This window comes from Myzus persicae, unplaced genomic scaffold (genome assembly GCF_001856785.1).
Source record: "Myzus persicae strain clone G006 unplaced genomic scaffold, MPER_G0061.0, whole genome shotgun sequence".
Taxonomy (NCBI): Eukaryota; Metazoa; Arthropoda; class Insecta; order Hemiptera; family Aphididae; genus Myzus; species Myzus persicae.
The window spans coordinates 27,603-45,507 of record NW_019102735.1 but is presented as its reverse complement, the minus strand read 5'-3'; the positions used below and the strand labels follow the sequence as shown (position 1 = coordinate 45,507).

The window sequence follows — 17,905 nt, the reverse complement described above, 5'->3', positions numbered from 1 at the left end:
AAACAGTGCATCAAAAATGGACAAAAATACAAATATTGATTTTTATATGGATCATTTAGGTAAGAAGCAATCTTTAAATACGGATTTATTTTTCATTAAAACAAATTAAATTGAAATGTATATCAGATGTTTTCTTTTTAAAGTACATTTTAATTTAAAATTTACATTGTTAAAAAACTAGAAGTATGCATTTTGTATATATTAGCCAGTAAAATATTATGTACCTATATTAAATTGCGATAGCTCATAGTAGTTTTTAAAATATTTATTTTAATTAAGACTTATATTTTATTTAAATTGCAATAGCTTTTTTTGTAGGTAAGTATAACTTTTTCTGTACATTAAATAATGTTTTATGTATTTATGTAATCTACTTTGCATAGTTTATATCATTCATCTAAAATAGACTATTTATGCATATAAAATTAATTATATAGTACCTATATAATATTTGATTTCCATTAATATAATACGTATTGTAGTTAATAATAAAAATTAAATTTTAGTAAAAATACTTAAAAAAATCAATCGAAGATTATGTATTTAATGCGTATAATATATACATATTTATTTAATTGGCGACATCAGTTGTAATAAAAATATGGTCAAGGTTATTACAATTTGTAGTCTTTTTGCATTTTTCCGTTGTATTTTCTGTAAAATATAATATAATGACCTCACATCATATAGGTACATTTCTTACATTTATACGTTTATCGGGTTATCAAGACCTCAATTTTAATGGCTTGTAATTTATGTTTATAATCTATGTAAAACATTTGAAAATGAACTTTAAATCGAATGAACACGTGTTATTTATCTATACTTACAAGACATACTATCAACAAATATAAATGATTTTTTTTTTAATGAAAAACGCAAAATAATTTACTCTATTGAGTTCACTGCACGTCTGCACGTATTATATATATATAATATAAATTTACAAAGCACATACAATTCGTACCTGAAAAATAATTTTATAGATAAAAATTGAACTGTGTCTGTAACACGTATGTTGATGATTAAGTTTTCCGTAGTTATTTCTTGCTTTTTCTCTATAAAGAAGCTAAAAGTTACAATTTGTGTAATGGAGTTTTCGCAAAAGATTTTTTTAGAAATCATTAGATTACTATCACAATTTATAGCACGTTATTCATTTTGAAAATATAAAAGTTTAAGTCAATTTGAACGTTTTTAATAAAATAAAAAAAATTTATAAATTATGAATCACACAAACTATTATAAACGGTTGTGTGTGTTAAGAAGTTAACGATAATAATAATAAACACAAAATAAATTAGATCTAGAATATACACTCGTAGTGTGTTATTATACAAACACGAGTAATTATTTTATAATTCTCAGACAATTATTAATTTCTTGATTGTCAAATAATAATTTTACCATGCAATTTGAACTAATAATAATGATTTGAACATTATATGAATGTTTTTCTTATCGTTGTGCATATAATAGCTTTGTTCATCCCATTTATATGGAATGAAGCCAAATATGCCCCAACTACCACTAACTCAAAATACATTTGTCACAGTCTTATAAAAATATATATACTATTTTGACGTGAAGTATTGAGTTAGTTCTAATTTATTTTGATCAGAATTCAGAAAGCCCTTTAGGGCTTCGTTGACCGCCATCCATATACATAACTAGAATGACAAATATAAAGAAATCAATCCCGTACCTACAAATTTATTTTCATTCATGGTTTACATTGTGTATAATGTATATATATGACGCGTATGTAAATGTGAAATTATTTTTAAAATTTAGTCTGAATAAATTTGTATTTTACTAAACTATTATTTTTTTAATCATATATTTAGTATAAATACATTTATGTTATAAAATCAATAATGCACGGTTGTTACGCATATTATATTATACTAAAATAAAATTCTAGTTAATATTATTATATTAGACAGACGAACAGTTTGTTTGTGATATATTTTCCCAGAATCTAGTAAAAACATAAATTTTTATTGGATTATTTTTAATTTATATTCATGTTTTATATTTCAAGCTTAGCGATTTTACAATGATGTGCACACATCTTTATTATAGGCTTTTGCAGTTCAAATTTAGACAAAATTGGTGTTTAATTTATTTAAACTATAAATATTTAGTTATATTATATTAATGATTTTAGTAATTTTTTATTTATTCAAAATTTTAATCAAGGATCTGCCTTAAATCTATTCGTCATCACATATATTATTTACTCTTTGAATATGCATACGTACAATAATAATTTCAGCTCAAACGATATATTTTGTAATTTTGTAGTAATGGAAAATATATTAATCATACTAATTTACAACATTAAGGTATTCCTTAAATTATTGTTTCTATATTATTTACTTTTACAATATATTATTATATTTTACTATAGGTACACCATGACATTTAAAACATATTTTGACTTATTTTGAGCTACTCCGTTCTACAGTACTCATATTGGTATTGACTTTAAATGTAATAATAATATACTATATGTGATGTATTTGGCATAAATTAGTTTGATTTAGGTACCACATATTATAATAACAGAAAAATAAATGCCTAATAGTAAAATAAAAAATTATAACCTATCTTTAGAAGTAGAGACGGTTCACAGTCTCAGCTCAGAATTGTTTTTCGTATGCAATGATTCATCATTGAATTTAAATTTAACAAATCTATTAAATTCACGAATTACACTCAAAAAAAATTCATACGACAGAGCGACTTTTCCGTTTTCCACCCATAGGGGAACTTTATATTAAAATTATTATTTCTATTAATATAATATTCAAAACTACAAATCTGTTGAAAGTAATTTTAAAAAAAACTAGTAGAATAACGATTCAAAATTTTTTTTGGTGATAAAATATTTTATATTGAATATTGAATGTTCAAAATTCAATAGTAATAAAAATTATAAAAATTAAATGCTAGTGGTAAATTAGAATTTAAAGTTATGCACTAGAAGTCTATGAGGTCCGACAATTAAGCTACTAACTGCTATGACATATGTAGTGCTTATTATAGTTAACATTTTATAAAACGTTATAAAAACGATATAAAATGTTAAATATCTATAATGATTTTACTATGAATAATTGGCCAGTGGCTATACGCCTACATGGGTAATTTACTTATGAAGTGAAACTTTGTTTTCAATTTTGGGCACAAAAATTCAAAATATATATACGTATTTTTAGTAAAACTGTGAAAATATCATATATCTAAGATAATTTTTTAAGTTTCAATAACACAACTAAAATCGTTATTGTTTAAAACATGTACCCACTTACGTATTTATATTGAGACGCTACAAAAAAAATGCTGTTAAAAATCCTTAAAAAGGCAATTTTCATTATTATAAAAAAAAGTGAAATTATTTTAAGATTTAACTCTACCCAGCGCGTTATAGCTTATTTTTCACTAACAACCGAAGTTATAATTAAACTATTTCGAGGATTATCGTTTATTTGTTCAACAAACAATATTAATATGAATATTTAATGACAATTATTATGCTATGAAATCATACTATACAACCTTTAAGCGATTTATTGTGTAAATTCAAAAATGTGTATCTTCTTAAAATATAATTTTTAGTATTTATACATAGTTTGGTTGTTGTCATTACTAACTACTTAGGAAGTGTAACTAATGTATCAAAAGTATACACGTATAGGTGTAGTTTAAGTATATATATATATATATATATAATATGATATGCTGTTTCATATTCTGGAAAATAAATAATAATGTGCTACATAATTTATGGTGTCAAATTATACTTATATGTTGTTATGTGTTGCTCATTAATTTTATATTGTTGCATACCAAACCTTTTTCTCCGTGTAAGTTATGTGTACATATGTTTTTAGGGGACTTCGGATCATACCAACTGCGGCAGTTTTTACTAAATCTAATGTCAGCATTCACAGCTGGTCTACACATGATGGTTTTAGTCACCGTTGCTGCTGTACCCGAATACAAGTATATATACAAATATTCACTCGTTTTCCCAGACTAGCAATAATAATAATATTATCAAAATATATGTCAAAAATATGAACTCAGACACTCGGACTATACCAATACAATGAGCAACCAAATTATTCTGTCTACTTTGACTATTCGTGTTCTGAGACACCTTCATGATAAGATTGACTCCCTAACCTAACCTAGTATCTTGCGCATTGCTTAAGGTTAGAAACTAAGAAGGTAGAAACTTGTATTATCTGCAGTTAAAATGTTATATGTTTGTCAAATTAACCTATTTGAATTCCAAAATTAGTTTTTTTGTTGGACAATACTTCAGTTGACACTAAATATACAGTAAAATGTTAGAAATCAGAAAGCTAATTTGAATTAATCAGTACATTTATTTTAATGAGTTCTCAATAATCCCACACTATCAAGCACTTATATATTAACAAAATGATAAATTTGATATGTATTAGTGTATTATGACTGTATTAGTATGCTTGTGAAATGTGAATGTACAAACGCTCATTTATACATGTATCTTTTATCTACACTTTATTTTCTTTTTCATAGAAAACAAAAAGTCAGATAGGACTCAAGAGTACATAGGTATGACTACAATACTACCTATATAGCTGTAAAAAATCATCTTAATTCGTTCGTCTCGTTTGTATGTATTGTATACTTTAATATTTGTATATAATATGTTATATTATATCCATTTTATTAGTTTAACAGTACGAATCAACAAATAATTTATTAATATAGATTTAAAATCAATAAAATATTATCACGTTCTAAAAACTGTCCTGAGTTAAGGTTGTTGAAGATAAAATATAAATTATGGTTTTTTTAACAATATATTTCCAGGAGTTCAAAATACCTAAAGTAAAAATGAAAAAAAGTACCCAATATATTTTATACTAATCTAAATCTTTAAATGACCTTAATGTTTCGAAAATTATTTTAATTTTACAAGTCTTTTGAATACCTACTTCTTCAAATACTCTATTAAAATGTGTACAGTTTAGGGTTATTATATAATAAAAACAGATTTTTAGGTAAGTTCCTATTTAATTTTACTATTTTCAGTTTTCACTTAACTTGTAGATAGCTTTTTTTAACAATAGATTACGATACACCTAATGAATGATTAATCTGTCCAAATTGTTTAAAATGTTTAAATCGATTGCTCTTCATTTATTCATTTATATTTTGATAAGTATCATTTACAACTATTGAAATGCTTGTTGTATTTTCAATTTTGTAATAAGAAATACATACATTAATTTCAATACATTTTTTATAGAAATATGTATGTATATAATTGTTGGTAGGTACCTATTAAGTTAAATTGAATCAAAATATAATTTCATTGTGTTTATGCCTGCAGTTGTTTGATACCGGAGTTGGAATCGGAATCAAATATAACAAATTGGATCGTGGCTCCCAAGTTCAATAACGATTCGTGTCAAGCAATAAATAGTAATAATCAAACCATAAATTGTGAAAAATGGTCATTTAACGAAACATATTACGGGAGTACTAGAGCTACGCAGGTATAATAAAGAAAATTAATTTATGTCGTATTTTTTTAGAAACTAATTATATTTTAGAAAATCATTTATTATATTTTAAATGCAATGGAGAATATAAAATTATATAGTACCTTAAACGAATTCGTTCTATGGGTTTTAATTTATTTTGCTAACTTTATAATAACGTGTATTGTAATAAAATTAAAATGTTGTAATTTCAGAACTGTAACCATAATATATAGGTTTATTTGTTGATTTTTAGTGGAATATGATTTGTGATAATCGATGGATGGGGTCTTTAGCACAGATGAGCTACATGTTTGGAGTATTTACCGGCGCAGTTGTGCTTGGAAGTCTTGCTGATAAGTATGTAGTTACAATGTTATATACAATTACATTAATGAATAAAATATTGGTTTTAGTTGGTACCTACACGTCAAATAATCGGTCGTATTAGTTGTTTGATAACCTTTTGATTCTATTTTTGCTGGGTCGAGGAGAAAAATAATAATATTAAATGCTACCACATCATAAACCATTACCTTTTTAAAACTCATTTGTGAACGAAGATTAATTAATTATTATGATAGTCAAGTCTAGTGATTTGTTTATCAAACATACATTTCTGAACGTGTTGTGTTTTGTTGAAAGTAAATCAAACCAAGATAGTACCTACTTTTTATTTAACAAAACCGCATGTGTACAATATTATATAAATATATAAGAACAACATTAAGTAGCTACTTTTGTTTATATGTGCATTTTCAGGCTATAATAAATATTAAGTAGAATAATTACTTATTTATTCATTATTACCAGCTATACTACTTATACAATGCTCAATTATTAAATATCAACCTATATAATTAAAAAAAATATTTTTGTAGTAGTTGATAGATACGAGTAGGTATAATCAAAATTTAATATTTTTTTAAAATGTTTATTAATGTTTAAAAATATACTAAAAACATTCATAATTATATCATAGGTATTATATAATATCTAATGATTTCATTCGTGGCATGATAATTAATTTGTTTAAAAAAATTAAATAATCATAAAAAGGTGAATTTATTTTTTTGTAAATTATTTTACAAGAGTACACCAAAACAGCGAAACGTAGTAGGTAGGTATATATTATGCAGGCAAACGATATTATCATAGGAGGGGCTGGGGGGCTTAGCTCCGCTCCCCCAGAAAAATGTCCCTATGCCCCTATGGATATTATGCCGATACCTTACTTAACGGCGAGTTTGGTAAAAAATATATTAAATAATTAGAAGTAGGAGCCACATAATAATGTTTAGATTATTATTAAATAAATTATATAGCCATTATGGGTAGGTACCATAGTTTCAACTATCTATAATCTATACGTCATACGCAATTGAGAATTGTATTGTTTTATATAAGGCAAATATAGCATAATATGGCTATAATAATAAATAGTACATGGCATTTTATTTCTTTCCTGTAAATCTTAACAGTCTTTGAAAACACCATTCGAAGAAAATATGTATTATAAAAAAATATTCGTAACACAAATATTATATCTATAATGTTATCTATTGTATATGTTATATTATAGGTAGTGTTAAGTAAAATAATCGTAATTAAAATGGTCTGAGCCAATTATATTTAATAATACTAACTTATTGTTTAACTGAAATAGAGTAGTAAACATTTTTTTTTTTAAATTGTTATCTTTTGTAACTTAATAAATTAGTTTCAACTATAATATTAGTATTATTTACTGTCTGTAGTAGATACTATAGTATAATTATCCAACAATTTAGGAGATTAAACTTCTTTAAACATTTTCAATGACGTATTTTATATTTCTATTCTCTTTAAACCTTAACGATTATGATGTTTTCAATCCGATGTGCAATAATTGTCTAGTTGGACTAGTTACAGATTCCAATTTAGGTCACATATTATTATCATATTAATAATGATAATAATATATATATTTTTTTTGGGGGGGGGGGGAATCCGTGACAACATAGGTCATTGGGTGGAGGTGGTACGGTAGGAGCTTTTTTGTATATTTTTTTATGTTGATAGGGTTGTAACATGTGTTTGTGTGTGTGAGGCAAAGATATTATGTTGCTAAAACTCTTGTGGAACCCATCCGGGAGCTAGCAGCGCTGGCCGATAAGTACACTCAGAGCGTTTCCGCGGTCGCTCCTCACCTAGTCACAATAATAATAATGCAATATAAATATGTGTGCAGCCTTAAATAGATTTAAACATTATAAACATTGAAATTATGTCGAAATGTTATATTGATATTCTTATTCGGTATATCGTTTAAAAATATGACCATACCCCTCTAGTAGGTACTCGAATGTGGTAAAAAATACGTAAGCCGGTATTTTATATTTAAAGAGATACAAAGATATGTGATTTGTCATTTATCGTACGTCTGCAGTATATTATTTGTGTACACATGGATGGATACATAATTAACATACATAATAATATGATGTACGAGGCACTGCACGTCATAATATTATTCTCATTGCAATCAATTTATCTTATCATAACAATCACTAAAAATTACATATCTTGTTAAGTCTTTATTCGTTATAGTCTTAGATATTACATGCATACAACTTAGTATCATACAGTCATATAGATTAAAAGTCACGGTGCGTATAATACACTGTATTAATTTATTTAAATTACCTTATTTTTACAGATTTGGCCGTAAAAAGATTTTCTGCATTTCAGCTGTAGCACAATTGTTTCTTAGTGTCGGAGTAGCATTTCTTAATAACTATTGGATATTTATAGCTACGACATATGTATATGGAATTTTCGGTTCATCAGGGTCTTATATTTCTGGATTTGTTTTAAGTATGTCTAATGTGATACCCAAAATACATTTTCGTCAATAAACTAGACACATTCAATTTATTTAACTCACGTTTGTTATATTTATTTATATAGCCATGGAGTTGGTAGGGCCCTCAAAACGTTCAATGTGTGGAATTCTATTTCAAACTACATTTGCTTCTGGTATTATGGCCGTAGCAGCGTGGGGATATTTCGTCAGAGACACCTTTCTACTACAAATTATATATGGCTTACACAGTTTAATACTAATTCCTCATTTCTGGTAAGTATACCTAATTTAAATTGGTTTTTTTTATGCACAATAAATTATTAGGGCTAGCCTAACAACAGTCATAAAAATAATTCATACTAAAAAATGCCCAGTTGATCATAGTGCGCACCGTAGTTAATCTAGTGGATCCAGTGAAACTTTAATTTTGTACTGTACTTATACCTTTGATAAAATTATATTTCAAGGGAAAAAAATATACCTTAATGTTATTAACAATTTTGAAACTAAATAGGTATGATATAGGTACCATGCTAAATCTTAACATATTACAGTAGTCGCTGCTTTCAGACTCGTGGTTAATTGGCTCATTCGCTTATTGGACTCAAATGGTCAGGTCCCATGTCCACGTATAATAACAAACAGAAAAAAAATTGTCTATTAGACTCATTATACACCAGTTAAAATTAGGTCATTTGAGTTTTTGACTATTAGTCAAAGTTGCAGGACAACTATTGCACCAAAAAGCCTAAGATCTCACTGAAAAAATGTTCCAAAATGATTCTGTAGCAACAGAAAGTTGATTTCACTCATGGAAGAAACGCGAAAACATTTCGTTAGCTAAGCCATATGTCGAACAAAAAGAAGCAGACTACTATGTACGATTAAGTATTTATTCAGAGTGGCCATCACTTATCACCCAGTATCCTTCGTCTAGTGTGTTCAATGCAGATGATACTCATTACTCGTCTTTATTTATATAGGCATTACCTGAACATATTATGTACATTTTTTGGGGGGGTCTCTCATCTTATTGACTTATTCGGTCAACGGACTCAAATAATCAAAAGAAAGTCCAATTAGCGGTGATTACTGTTACATACATTCTGTTTTCACTGTTTGAAAAGAAGGCATTTTTTGAGAAAAGGGAATAAAATTGAGATATTATAAAACCGACTTCGATGACATTTTTAATTTTTGTTGTTTAAACTATGATTCATTTTCTTCTTTTTTTTTTACTATTTTACGGTGGATAATAGGTGCACTTTTATAAATATGAATCTTTATACTATTATATAATACTTATCTATCTATTTAAATATATTTTAGGTTGATTGACGAGTCTCCAAGATGGTTGTGGGGCCAAGGAAGGAAAGAAGAAGCAATTAAAATTATACAAAAAGCACTGAAAACCAATAATAACCCAATGCCAATATTATTGGAAAAGGAACAAATGGTGTCATTAAATAATGACGAACCCGTCAAAGAAAACAATAAAAATCGATCGTATTCAATATTAGATTTGTTCAAGACACCAAACCTGAGAAATAATACTATCAATGTTTGTCTTTATTGGTAAATAAATATTAATTACACCATATGCATACATAATATAAGCAGATATCACGTGTCTTAGATAGATTAATAGATTTTGTCATTGATAGCTATTATTTTATACACGGTAAATGGTATTTGATAGTGGGTAGGTACTTGCCTGAGAAAAAAACTACCTATTCTATATACCTATTTAAAAATTATAATTCTCATTATCTCATATAAACATAATGATTTTTTATTTTGTAATAATTTTAGGTTTGCCGCTAGTTTTGGGTACTATGGTATTTCGCTCAGAACCGGAAATCTACGAGGAAACCCATATTTTATGCTTTTTGTGATGGCAGCTGTCGAAATTCCTAGTTATGTATTTGTAACATTATCAATGGATCGTGTGGGAAGACGATTTCTTAGCAGCTCAATGATGATTGTCGGAGGAACTGCTTTGCTTGTTTCTGCATTTTTCCCTTCAGGTAAATCAATTTTATCTATTTATTTCTGTACACCAATAGTATAAAAAAGTTATGCAATTTTAGATCCATTATCACAGTCAATATCTACTGGTATTGTGTTCCTTGGAAAGTTTTGCATAGCTGGAGCTTTCGCTATTATATACAATTATACTGTAGAACGTTTCCCCACTGTGGTCCGAAACACCGCTATTGGACTTGGAAGCATGTTCGCGCGTTTAGCTGGTGGTTTTACTCCTTTAGTTACCCTACTGGTTAGTCAAAAATTAAAATACATATTTTAATATTTAAAATTGATTCGTTTAAATGTGAACAATTTTGGTAGCTTATAACTGTATACATTATAATACTAGAAACAATTTATAGGATGTATATGACGTAAGAGCCCCTGCAATAACGTTTGCTGTAGTGACCCTTATATCTGGAGTGCTGAGTACTCTACTTCCAGAGACACTTAATACAGTTATGCCACAGACCATGGAGGACGGTGAAGAATTTGGAAAAGGTGATACATGTTTTACTACTGGATGTTTTGGACGATCAAAAAAACCGCAGCCAAAACAAAAAGAAACACCTCTTGAAGAAAGTTACTAATTATAAATCAAAATAACAAGGCACTTTAATAATTTAGTTTTTTATTTAAGTTATTCTTTTGTGAATTGTTTTTTAAAGATGTATATTTTGGAGATACATATTTATTTACATTTTATATGTAATTTATTTTTTAACTCATTCGTTTTTATTCATCAATATCTGTTTAGAGTTTAAGGATAAATGTTCATGGAAAAATAGTTTGAATTGACAAATTTCTAAATAAATATGAAGCTTAGACTTAGGTAATGAGAATTATGTATAACACTATCAAGATAAAAAGTTCAATATTTTATAATGTGTGAACTAAGTACAAATTTAAAATAATAATAATCTACTCATAAGTCATAATATATATTGATATAATTAATAGTAATTTTAAATTTACGTATTAAATTTATATTTTTATAAGCAATAAATGATTGATAATTGAATATATGTTTTATACAAATAGTTTTTTGAATCAACGATGAATTCAATTTTATGATTAGGTATTCACTTTAAATTTTCAAATTGTTAACTTTTATAATATATTAGTTCACATTATTCTAGCATTTTTTTTAAGTTCCTGATATACCTATAAGCTTTAATAAGAGTAAACATTACATTCATTTTTATTTTTCATACACCGTGATTCACCCCATGTTTTTTTAAGCAATAAATAATAAATATAATTAAATTCTAATTTTCGAAATTTTTAAGTAAAGGTACCAACGTATAAAGTAAGGAACCATATTTTAAATACTTAGAATTTTTAACCCTAAAAGGTTTCTCGTGAAACGTGGGTGTAAATTGTTAAGGAGATATTTTTCTGAAAGTTTTAATACATATACATTGAAATTTGAACAAGCAATTTCTAAGTTAATCTTTTTGTATTAAGAATTAGGATACTAAGCTATTATGATAGGTTTCATACTTCCGTAGACATGAGCATATGCAATCAAATTATTAAAAAAATGTAGTTATTAATATATATTAATTATTATTTACAACAGTTTTATAATTTGTAAGGTTATCCAATTATAATTAGCATTAGACAAAAATATATTACGTCCATTTTATGTGAAACCATCATTAAGGAGTATTATCCTTAGTAATTACTCGTGTCAATATTCAAGAATCAGGTCATGAATTTTAATCAAAGTATAACCAAATTAATTAAAAATGTAAATTGGTTGATTGACACTATTCGCTTTTAAACGTCCACTGGGGACACCTGGGATACGTATTACCTATTTTATATTATCACTTATCGGTTATTGCTAATTGATATTTATGTCGGTTACTCATTTCGATTTGTTACATTGAGTTAGTTTTTACTATATAAGCTCGTTTTGACAAGATATAGTGGGTAATGTGATGGTCATTGTACCTATATATTAGTGAGTGATATTTCCGTAACGGAAAAATTTGATGTTATTAACCGTGGTGAAGTGGTACGATTTTTACCTTGAGTAAAATAAAATATGGCAACTCTAAAAAAGAGGTGATGTTTCATAGTCTCCGGAGATGAAAAAATTCTAAATAGTACGCTTGCCTGGCAATTGCAATCTTATACAAAGAGTTAAGGGAATGGTTCACAGTATACATACGCAAGGACTGATTTACCAATTCGTGGGCCCAGTACAATTTGCAATTTTGGGCCCCGAATTGTCCATCTCTATTTTCTTCAATGCTAAAATAAAAATGTACGCATAATATATTTTTCAATTAAAACTGTATATAATTATATAATTAGTATATAAATATTTTTACTTTAATATTTTAAATCTAATTTTATTTCAGTTTTCACAAACATATCCTCGCTTTCTGCTTTGAAAAGTGGTCAATATCATCATCAAAACTCAGGTTTGCTGTGATATCACTTTCAATAGATAATATTCCCAGAGCGTCTATATTTTCTTGATTCAATGTAGATCATCATAATGACGTAATCTATAATGAAGATCTAAGTATATTTTAATGAAGAAAATAATCGTTCACTGAAGCAATTTGTAACAGCCATTGTAAGGAAAATTTGAAGACACGTTTCCAAATTTGGAAATGCATGTGATATTTGCATATCTTTAATGAATTTAAATTAGGCAGCAGGATTCCTTGATATTTGATGAGAAGAAATTAAATTATGAAATTGAAACCATTTATCTGCAAAATTATCGGGATCCAAATCTAATTCATTTGTATACATTGATTGTAAAATTTTTATTTTGTTGTTAATTTCATTTCTATTAGGATTTTTATTGAATAAAAATCTAAATTTTTCTTCTGTTTCAATGTAGGCAAGTTTTGGTTCCTTCGATTTGGCTATAAATTTATCACCAATAACATAATGAATATCGCTTATGAACTTCGCTCTTGGATCTAATTGTCTTTTTTTCAGAATCAGTATCATCTAAGTGTTTACTTTTTGGTGACTTTTTTTCTTGAATTCTGATATTCAATATCCATATTTAAAAGTTCTATAGACTTGCTTTCATAATCATCAAAGTGTTAGTGAACATACTGTATTACTGTATGAAATATATTAAGGAGTTGTAAAAGGGCACTATTGAAAATACATTTTCTGTTTAACTCGGAAGATTTTTTGAGGTCATATTTATTCGTTGTAATATTATAACATCCCACAATTCACAAAATAGTTAATATAGCGGTTTCCCTTTTTTTCAATTTTTTCAAAATGTTTATTGCATCAAATTGAGTATTGCCGTTTTCATTTTTATCTTGAGATATTTTTAACAAAATAGATACAATTTGAGCATAATTTAGTCGTAATGCTTTAGTTGCATAAGCATTTGCGGATCACCGTGTTTGTGAAGACGATTTAATAGTTAGCGTTTCATTACGTTTAGATGTTGACATAAAAGTTTTCAACGATGAGTTGAAGACGAAAAAAGTTATTAACAGATTGAATTGTACTAAAATATTCAACTGCTCCGTTACAATTTTCAACTGCATGAACACCGGCCAGGTTTAAAGAGTGTGCCGCACACGGTAAAAATAGTGAAAAAGGAGCTAGTGTTCTTATCCTTGTTAGTAATCCTGAGTACATTCCAACCATATTACTGGCATTGTCGTAGGACTGTCCAACACAGTTTTTAATAATATCTATACCAAAGTTCTTAATTATTTAAACTATAATAATGGTTAAATACTCTATTGTATGCCTAAAATATGACAAAACGGTATATAATTAATTTTATATGGTTGAAGTCGATGGGCCCCTCTATCGAGTGGGCCCAGTGAAAATGTCCCATTTGTACTTGCATAAATATTAAATATGGCCCTGTACATATGCATTCTTCGTCTCTGTTAACTCACATATCAGTATAGGTACCTATACATAACATAACATATACTAAATTTCTTTCTTAATTTCTAATACGCTTTTATCGTTTTGCATACTGCAGTATATTTGAAGGTATATTTGACAATTATTATCAAACATAAAGACAATTATCAGTACTCTCTCATAAATCATTAGTATAGATTTTCGATGTTATTAATTTCAATGCCATTAATAATTATTTGTATTTTATAAATCGCAATATTGTATCTATACCTACTTAGTACTTACAAAGTTATAAACTCGTTTTAAAATTCAGTAATATTCTGTTACGTGCCGTGAACAAGAAAAATGTTCTGCAGTTATATGTCGAACAATACACCACACGATTAACGTGTGAACGTCGTGAAAATTTTCCATTTTTTCAAAACATGATACCACTCTATACCACAAGTCCACAAATGAGTTCTTCATTCAATTGATGTCAAAATAATAATTGAATTCATGTATTATTATTTATCACTATTAAATCAGTAACCACACATTCAAAATTTGGATGAAATCAACTTCGCGGTATATGTGGGAACATCACGGTATTCGTAGTAGAATCCGTAAAATTGGTGGTAGAAACCAGATTTAACCACGTGGTTGGACCAATCTGAGCACTGCAACATTTCACGACACGACACGTCGACACGGTGCAGTGTGAACTCACCTAAACTTACCTAAACTCACCAATTTTCTTCTAATCAAAATAATTATAGATGACATTAAGCCGCACTACCAAAGCGTGAACATTGTGACCAGCACGATAAAAGTTGAATATATTCAACTTCACGGTATTCGCGGTATCGTGCTGGTCAACACGATCATAATTTTACAATCACATTTTGGTAAACCAATCAGAAAAAAGTATTTTACACGACACGACACGAGCAGTTGTGAACCCACCTTTAAGGTTTATGATATTAACATAGTCACCTAAAATGACCCAACTTTTTTCTTTTGTATTTTCAATTGCACGTTAGCTATAACCAAAGAAATTATATTGTGTTTTTGTGTATATATAGTATAATGGATCTATGACTGTGCTGTACTCATAGACAAATATAAACACGTGTTTATATGTCTATGGCTGTACCTAAATAGCTTCTTCATTACGCCTTGGACGCCTTGGACACCTCCCTTGAACCGTGTAATAGGAAATTTATATTTAATTATATTCAATAACTATTGAAAAAAAATGTTCAATCTTTTTTTAAATTTATAATGTTAACTGCCGTCATAATTTATTTTTAAGTATCATTAGAAAGTATTCGGAAAATAATCATGACTAAAAATAAATATATTATCAAAACATTTTAAACCCAAAGATGTCTATAATATAATACAATTTAATATAACATTTTATTCAATATAACATTGATAATGTTGTACGTCAATTACATGAAGTTAGGAATATTGTCGACAACGAATTTTCAAAATATTTTGTTGAATTTCAGAGAAAATCAAATGATTTAGATTTTGAAATAAAAATGCCTAGAATTACAAAAAGACAGAATTATAGACAAAATATTCCAAGTAATACGGTTCAAGATTATTTTAGAGTTTCTTTATTTATACCTTTTTTAGATTCATTAATAAGTCAGTTAAATTACAGATTTATTAATCATAAAGAAATTATTCAAGGGTTTCAAATGCTTTTTCCAATTGAACCTCTTACTAAACAACAAGAAAAATTGATCGAAAATTTGGTGGAATTTTATGCTAATGACCTGGAAGATTCATTAACGGTTTTAGCTGAAGTAAAAATTTGGCATCATCAAGTTTTCAAACTACGACTGGAAACCAATTTAAAAATGGTTACTGCAATTGAAGTAATCAGCAATTGCGATAATGCCCTATATCCCAACATTCATAAGCTACTGACAATTCTTTTAACGTTACCCGTAACATCTTATGAAGCCGAGAGGTAATTTTCAACTTTAAAGCGAATAAAAACATACTTCAGAAATTCAACAGCAGGCAATAGATTAAATGGTTTAGCAGCATAGAATATTCACCGAGAAATTAAAGTTGATATAGATGTCGTTATAAAAGAATTAGCAAAGAAAAAAAGACAATTAGACTTTGTAATTTAAAATTTATAATATTGTTATACATATAATAATTATTAATTTTGTAAACTTCTTGAAAATTGCTAAAATTATATGTAACTTTTATCTAAACATACGTGATATAAATTATTCATTTAATAAAACGTTAGACGTCAGTAGTGCATTCAGAAATAATTATGGTGGTGGTTTGATTCAAATCGTTTGAATAAAACAATATAATAGGTAAATATTAAATAGTAGTCGTCTGAAATTAATTTTCACTTTGACTCATTAACTTTACCAAAAATAATTAGGGGAAACTGTATACGCTACTGGCGGACACCTTCCTTGAAACAATTCTAGTTGCGCCACTGCCAAGACTAGTCTTAACTGTCTAATAACTGAACTTGACATGTCCTGCAGACTGATCGAATTATTTATATTTTTTGTATTGGGATAAATTGGATAGAGATAGTTTGGATTTCAGGCATGGAAATACTGGTCAGATACATGCTCATATATTATTTTCTTTAAACTATCTTTCAATCTACCTTAAAAAATGTATATATTATGTTTTTATTAAATTGTCAAAATTGTATTTATTTGTAAAACTTGAATTGAAAGTGATGTAACTTAAATTTTATATTATTATAGACAATTTAAATATTTCAAATAACTAGGTATTTGAAAGTAAAAAATGGGTGGGTGGCCTGGATGAATTATTTTTTCCCCTGCTCGACTTTGGTTACCATTCAGCTCCTGATTTCAGGAGGGGTGTTGGAGGTGTAGAGAAAAGTACTTAACTGTTTACGCTTTAGTTTAGTCTTCTACCACAAGTAAGACTATTGTCTAGAGATTAATTAATATTATATTATTTGATTTTTTGTTAGATTTATTTGATTCTTATTATTATTACACCTATAAGGTAGTAAAGTCTCTATTTAGATAAACTTAAGTTAAGAATGGTATAGACTAAATGTATATAATTTGCAGTTGCCGAAATGCCGAGTTGTGCCAGTGATTATTCCAAGCTATAATCGAGTATTTTTAGGATCGGTATTTTAAATTTTAGTGGGAAATTTATTCAAATGTGATGCAACATTGCTATAATATTATAACAAAAAAGATTAAGTTATGCACGAATTTAGGAATCATTATAATAATATCTAATATTTCTAAGATACTTGTGTTTAAAACCTATAGTAAAAAATAAAAAGAACAATATTTTGGCACAGATTAAATATTATCCAACAATCGTTTGTGAACTTTTATCACTTATCACAACGACTATAGTTTTCCATTACTCTATTTAGTATTTATTGCCACGGCTGTAGATACTACACAGATAACTACGTATTATCTTAACAATATTATTTATTTATAATATTAATTTTGTGTAAACAAGTAACAGAAATCAACACGTACGATAATATAAGCATTTTAAAATTTTATGTTAACAATTATTACCTACTTTGAATTGTGGAATTGTGTAATTGTGTTTTATTTCTTAATCACTATTT

At 27.3% G+C, this 17,905-nt stretch overlaps 1 protein-coding gene across 1 annotated transcript; it reads left to right on the top strand.

Annotated features, from left to right (window-relative positions):
- Positions 1 to 10: 10 nt before the first annotated feature.
- Positions 11 to 11,438, top strand: LOC111033049 (organic cation transporter protein). Its single transcript, XM_022313623.1, has 10 exons — positions 11 to 59; positions 3,900 to 4,011; positions 5,396 to 5,561; positions 5,803 to 5,906; positions 8,245 to 8,402; positions 8,496 to 8,664; positions 9,721 to 9,966; positions 10,204 to 10,418; positions 10,482 to 10,669; positions 10,782 to 11,438. The coding sequence occupies exons 1-10, from the start codon at positions 17 to 19 to the stop codon at positions 11,007 to 11,009; spliced, it is 1,629 nt and encodes a 542-aa protein (XP_022169315.1). The 5' UTR covers positions 11 to 16; the 3' UTR covers positions 11,010 to 11,438.
- The last annotated feature ends 6,467 nt before the right edge of the window (positions 11,439 to 17,905 follow it).